Source organism: Rhagoletis pomonella, unplaced genomic scaffold (genome assembly GCF_013731165.1).
Source record: "Rhagoletis pomonella isolate Grant_MI unplaced genomic scaffold, Rhpom_1.0 Rhpom_scaffold_00007, whole genome shotgun sequence".
NCBI lineage: Eukaryota > Metazoa > Arthropoda > Insecta > Diptera > Tephritidae > Rhagoletis > Rhagoletis pomonella.
Genome location: NW_023458561.1, coordinates 50,612,916 through 50,620,302, shown reverse-complemented (window position 1 = coordinate 50,620,302; position 7,387 = coordinate 50,612,916). Strand labels below are relative to the sequence as shown.

Here is a 7,387-nt window from a genome sequence, read left to right as displayed (position 1 = left end):
AGCGCTTTTATTATGGGCTGAGTCAGGTTTTTACATATATGAACTTATTTTCAGATTTTATTTTGACTATTCAGTTTTTTTCACGCACTAGGAAAACGGTCAAAGCAAAGGTAAGTAAGGTATTCATACTTACATATGAACATACACACATATGCATTTATTTATTTAGTATAAATATTAAACGCATATGATTGTATGTAGTATAGGCATATGCGTCTTGTAGGTACAAGTTAATATTTGACCTTCAATTTATTCAGTTAGTAAATTTAGGAATTGTAATTTTGGTAGTCACATATATGTAGGTACATATGTATATAGTACTCGTAGCTTTAAGATCTACATAGTGAACTAGTTTTTCAGTTGTAAATGATTCACGCACATATTCATGTACATAACACGAAATGCCTAAACCACTTGAAATGAGTAATGTGCCGACTATAGATTTTTATCATGTATTAACTGATAATAATGGGTAAATCACATGTGAATATCGATTAGATACGTGAAAAATTAGCGAGTCATAAAGCTTACTCACGGGCGTAGACATTTTATGAAAACTATTATCACTTGATGTATCGGTTCAAGTTACCAACTCACTTAGATCTTTTGAAGGTCCATTGTGGTACCACTGTGCAGAACACGGGAACTTCGGTGATTATTCTTCAGAGAACCAATTTGAGGCTCTTATAAAGCGTAGAATCGGTTTTATTCCTACTCGTGATAATTCCGTAAGAGAGCTAAAGAAGAGCCTACCTAAAAAGCCTGCTCTCCTCTTGGCCAGAGCTGGGCAGCTACAGAAGAAGTGATTCCTTCATTCCTTTCATTCACCAAAATTAAAAGTCGAGATATTTTTAAAACAGGTATTTATGCTCTGATTTGTTTCAAACTTGGTATATTTAGTTGAAACATAAGAAGACATACATACATACACACATTCATATGTAGATTTGTAAAAATAGAACCGATAGTTGGTGCTGAAGTCAAAAGAAAATTATATCCAACATAAAATTCGTGTTTCATTTGTATTAAACATTATTTTAAAAACAATATTAACAAACAATTCGTTGATGTTGCAGACCACTTGACCTTTAACAAGTTTATGACACTTAACAAAAATCATGCTCCCAGATTCACTAGCAGCAAAATTTGTGCTTCTTGAAGAAGTTGGATGAATTCGGTACACCTGTGCAAAGGTTCGAAAATAAAGTTTTTTTGCTTTTCCGAGGATAGAGTACGTAATACGATCTTATGCAGTTTGATGAAAGAATGCTGACTCAAAATAATTTTTAAACCTCTAAAAGATGTAGCGTTTTCGGTGGAAGAGGGCGGAGGTCGAGTTATAATGACGCCGTTAAACTTGTAACAGTACCATCTTTTGATGTGCGCCTTTTTTTCTGGTACGGTCTAATATATGCACATGTATGTAATCATGAGTTGCACACACATAGCTACATACTAGGGCTCGTAAAATTATCCGACTATTCGACTAATCGGTTAACCGATTATTCGATTCGTAACCGTTCGCATCAAGAATGATAGAATACAAGATTGCGCCGATCAGAGAGGATTTTTGAGAATAACTTTTGTGTGACGTCACACTGGTGCAATTGCGAGAGAGAAATGCCAAAACGTGAGCAAGAATGGAAGAAGAAGAAAAAATGATGCAAAGGAAAACGTAAACAAGTTGCACCAGTGTGACGTCATGCAAACAACGATTCTGTCAAATTCGTTAAGAGAAAAATAGCGGTACCGAGATCGGCGCAACCTTTGTATTCTCTCAATCGTGCGTTCGCATGCTTATTAGTCGGTTAATGGTATTCGAATAGTCGCCCGCCTTCGATTATTCGAATAGTTGCTTTGCTTCGACTACTCGAGCATTGTAGCAAATCGAATTTCAGCAACCGAACTTTCATTGAAATTTCTTTGACAAATGAAAAAAAATTTATTTAAATATATACATACATGCACACATATGTATGTATATTCAGATACAAAAAATGAGCGGACGCAAAAGGAGCTTGGTTTGGGATTTTTTCGCAAAAAACAGAGGACGAAAAGGAAGTAACATGTTCCATATGTGGTGCAGTTTTGTGCCACACCTCCTCTACATCCTCACTGAACAACCATTTAACAAAAATCCATAACAAAAATCGCGAAAATGAGAGGTAGGTATTGCTTTAGCCATTGTCTCTAAAATATTTCCCAATAACATTTCAATAATTAGCGCACATTCTTGCAAAAAAAGTTTGCCTTAATTTTGCACATGCCATCTTATATATGTACTACGAATGTAACAAGACTTTTCATATATGTATATGTATCTGTGAATGCAAAAAAAAAACTCGAACTTAAAATATTCGATTAACCGAAAATGAACGGTTAACCGAATAATCTAAAGTGAACGGTTATCCGAATAGTCGACAGCTTTCGACTACTCGAATATTGCTAACCGATTAACAGTAGTCGACTTCAGTCAGATTCGAATAATTCGGTTAATCGATTAACCGAATTGCCCGAGCTCTACTACATACACCTGAAATTAAGAAATTTTAATTGCCATACAAAATTGTTTATATTCGCTACCTCTTGCGCATACATACATATAATAGCTTAGGATTTTTCGAAATTCCAGCATTCACCCAGGCAAAATGCCTCATTAACTGTTGCAAATAAAAATTAAAAAAATAAAAAGCCATCTGAAACTCTCTCACGCTTCAAAAAAAAAAATAAAAAAATAAAAAATAAGTATTTCCTCTACAGACAAACGCAACTTATGCGAAAAGTGATTTCAAATCTCTGCCATACGCAATGGGCGCGTCAAAGCTTGCAGAATATCAGCTGTTGCTTCTTCTTGCTGTTAAGTGCCCATATACGTTTTATGACTCTTGGCGCATTTCCTTTTTTTTGATCTTTTTTGCTCCCATACTTACATACATATGTATGTACATATTAAGCTTATGGGAGCAGTTGCTATTAAACGCAGACGAATTTTGCGCTTATAAATATACATTTGTATCTATGTATGTAAAGGCAGTTTCACATGATTGGTACTTTTGTACAGATTTGTACATTTTTACATTGAGCTATTGGTACCATATAAACAAATTTTTTTTCGCTTAAGTTTCAATTAAATTTTTTCGAAATTTTTGTTCAGACGAATTTTATTATTTAAAAGTAAAAAGCAGTTATGGAAAAATGCCTAAAAAATAAAAATGTATTAGATTGGCGAATAAATAGGAATATCTTTCAAATACATAAAAATTGCATTCAACAAAATTTCAGTGGCATCAGAAATCATTTAGTATAGTGTTTTGAACTACAGGTAGAAAAAAATTCGAGTTTTTTATGGAAGAAAATATGCAACACCGCCAGAAAAAAAAATTGCCAGAAATCAACGGTAAGTCCTAGCTACTTCAAATTTGCATATTGTTGTACTGAAATTGAATGGACTACAAAACTGCATATTCAAAATTTTTCTTGGAAATTTAATTAAAAGCTTGAAACGTTTGCCAAAGTTTGTTTATTTGTCTTTAAAGTATTGCAAAGTGTGAAACCCTAATTGACAGATTTTTTTTTAAGAATAAACTATATATTTATTAAATTTTGTCAGTTTGTGGTGAAGTTATTGTCACTAGACACAAATAAAGGCGCGGTAGTATTTTCACGGCGAAAAAAGGAGGCATAAAAAAAATTTGACGAAAAAAGACGCTTAAGAAATACTCCGTCGAACGCGTTACCTAGTTTAAGTTGAAGAAAGACGCGTAAACATAGATTTATAGTTGGCATCATTCCCCAAAAACTCTTTGGTGAAGGGTCACCATATCATATTTTCTTTGCTAAGGGCATAGAACATTTTTTACAGTTCAATTACTTATTTGAAACTTTCTAGATTTTCAGACCTTTCTTAGTTCATATAAATGCCGATGTTTAAAAATTTTTTGATAAAAATATTATCTACTGATGAGATAAACTTATCGAGTCGTGAGCTACACTGCTTCTTATCAGCAGAAAGTGTGCCACAAGCGTTAGAACTAAAAGTCTTATGTTCCGTAATTTATCTACTAAATAAGTCTACTACAAATTTTATTAAAAAATTTTCTCAAGTCAAATTTTTTTACTTACATAAAAGTAATAAATATACACTCTGGCCAAGTATGTGCTCAATGACGAATAAATTTGTACTCTACTCCTATACGTTCGAATGTGGTCAGTTGATGGGGGAATCCATTTCTGCAAACAATACATACAAACAAGCAACTACACCCATAAATACTAAATAAAATACTCTTCGCCTTTTGTCAGTTCCATAGCCGCACCACACCGTATCGTACGATAAATTTTCGCTAACAGATACGTCACTGTGTGCTGTGGTTTTTGGCATACCAACTAACTACGAGTATTTGTATGAGCGTGAGTGTATGTTTAGGCAACACTGATCGGGTCTGGTGACGGCAACACGCACCAAAATCATGTTCATTCAGCATTAATTAATTTATATTTTATTGTTTGCAGAGTTTGCCTGCTAACCATTTTTATTAAAGAGATTTTCTCGCGCACACCCGACCCGCCACACATACACACATATGTGTACATGAAAATTATTAAAAAGGAATATTGGTGAACGCATAAAATTTGCAAAGTGAAATAACTGCCATCGCTAAATTGGTGCGTCAAGCGCCAAGCAGCTGTCAAAAATCCTCATGCCCATACAGTTTGTACGAAGCATCCCACAATAACGCCGAGCAAATGGAATTTGCATTTTTGACAGGGCGTTGCGCATAGAAGTTGGATGCAAAAGACGGAAAGAAAGGGAAAGGACCAAAAAGTGAAAGAGGAAATGGGAATAAAAACGACAGGAAATGAGAAAACGTCAAAAATTACGACGCGTTGATTTGGGGATAGCGCGCGCTGACACTCGTTGACAATGGAAAACGCAACGCTTAGCGCTCCAATTTAGGGACGGCAGTAAATCACAAGAGGGTGGATGCTGTTATGAGCGTAGAACAGAAATCTGTATTACCCTTACACACACCTGCTTTTCGATGCTCCCAGCGCCGCTCACGTTTTCATTGACAACAAGCACTGCAAGGTTTTATTAATAATTTTTTGCCATCATTTATGAATTGTTGCTAGTAACAGAACTTTTCTTTGAAGTCGCTTGCACCACACGTCAGCGCTGCGTACACAATTTTGCACCACAAGGGAAATGTTGCTGGTCGCTTAATGTGACAAGGGTCTGGTGAGTTACGTATGCGGTGTTTACTTGAGGCTATTCGTTGAATCAAAAGTTGGCTGCCCACCAACTTCATTGGAAGCGTTTAATTGAAAGTCCGTTCACACCAAGCGATTGTTGTATTCAACTAAAAGTTGTCTGTAAAATCGCGTCATGTAAACACCCCTTTAGGCAGTGAGTCAGTCAGTTGGTCAGTTGGTGGGTGGGGTGGGTGTTGCTATATTATAACTAATATTTTTATATGTACATACAAATATACAAACATATGTATGTGGTATGTATGTATGTATGAACTATCCATGCATATGCCACCTATGTAAATAATTCTAACACCTACCGACTGTTCTCCAGTTTTGACATCTCTCTGTATCCGCTCATATTGCTGTTGTAATTGTTGTTGTTATGGTTTTTTAATAACATAAAAAAAGGATTACACTCGCTTTAGGTGCTCACTTCGGCTGCTGCGCTCGGTTTGATTGATTTTAAATATTTATATTCTTTTAATTGAGTTTCACTGCGAGAGACTTTTTTGGCTTTCGATTTTTTGCTTTTAGATTTTAGATTTGGAAAATTTGTTTTATTAAGTTTCCTTGTTTTCTAGCAAAACCTCAACAAAACCACGTCACCGATTCTTTTTCTTCGACTTGCTGCTTTTATTATAAAATTTTTTGTATTTTTCTTTTGTTTCTTGTGCCAGTCTACAAAAATCCAATTCAACTCACTTGACACTTTCACTTGGCCTTCTACGCCAATTTTCAGTAAATTTAACAACAAAAAAATTAAATTATAATACTCGAACGAACAACCGATTTTTTAAGGCAACCGAATAAACGAGCGATTTGTACGAAGAGAAAAAAATGGAATCTCAAATGCAGCAATTTCAAATTTTTTGTACTTTTTTATGAGTGTCTTTTTTGAGTTTCGTAGTTTCGTAAAAAAAATCTGTGTTTGGATGTCGGTAGGTTACTGCTGTATGTATGTATTTTTTGGCTGATGTTTAAGTAAAAACAAAAATTTTCAGCTGACCACTGCCAATTTCCCGGTTTCTGAATGCTCCCGCTGACACGCTTTTTGCTCTTTTTTTCAGCGATATATTACCAATATCAACTTTTGTGCGGATTACGAAATATTAGCGTAAAATTTTCGTATGCAATTTTTTGACCAATTGAAAATCTTTATTAAAGTCACTTTTCGTTTTTATAGTGCCTTAATTTTTACTTATTTTGAACGACTCTTCGACGTTGCAGGTAGTTGTACGCGTTTTGTTTTCTTTCGTTTTTGAAAATCACTTGCGAAATATTTCAAAATACATATATGCTCCTTTATTTGTGAAAACTTCGAAAAATTCTCCAAGTTAAAACTTTTCTAAAAGAACACCGTATATATATAGACAAGTATCTCGCAGATACACGCAACCACGACGACCGAGCGCTACTTTACAAATGACAGCCCACCAAACGTGAGTGTACTTTTTGTATACACTGCTGAGAGCGCTCTGCCGAGTCGTGAGCATTCTGTGACGGCGCTGACTTGTTCGTGGCTAAAGCGGCGGCGGCTATGCGAGTATGGCAACATGGAATTGCAAAGTGAAAGAACGTCAGAGATACATATGTACTGTATATTTAATTATTTAGTTGAATGCGCAATTTTATTGAGTTCGGAAAATTTTAGAGATTCTTAATGGAAATATCGGCAGAGCAATATATGCACGCGGTTCTTAGAGGTATACGTCAATCCAAGGTTCTCCCGTATTTGTGGGAAAGGTTCAACTGTCGGTATGCCGATTAATTTGCGATTTTACTAATTACGCCGAAGATTTTGTGGTCCAATAAAAACTTCTGATATTTCACCACATTCCAATGTTTTAACTTTTGATCTAAAATTTCAAGATTAACAAAATTATTTTTTTTCCGAAAACCATAATTTGTATTTATTAACTTAGAATTTAGAATAAAATAGTCAGTTGGAAGTAGTAGAAATTAAAAAGTTTCAAGAATTCGAGTTTGATAAAAAAAAAACTAATAACATTGACGATATTTGCTAAGTGCTTGACCGAGCTTCTCTTCCTATTTTGGTGTGTGCTTTGACAAATGCTGAAACCCATAGCTTTACTTCACCCCAGAACGGAAGATGGTTTGCATTTCATGCATTTTA

At 34.9% G+C, this 7,387-nt stretch overlaps 1 protein-coding gene across 2 annotated transcripts in view; it reads right to left on the bottom strand.

Moving 5' to 3' along the window:
- Positions 1-6,693, bottom strand: part of LOC118743007 — a 31,966-nt gene extending 25,273 nt beyond the window's left edge. Inside the window, exon 1 of one of the 2 annotated variants that reach the window (XM_036475458.1) lies at positions 5,571-6,693. In XM_036475458.1, the coding sequence (XP_036331351.1) occupies positions 5,571-5,653 (83 nt within the window). In that variant the 5' untranslated portion in view covers positions 5,654-6,693. The remainder of the gene's footprint in view (positions 1-5,570) is intronic. The other variant, XM_036475460.1, reaches the window with a different exon arrangement.
- Positions 6,694-7,387: the final 694 nt, after the last annotated feature.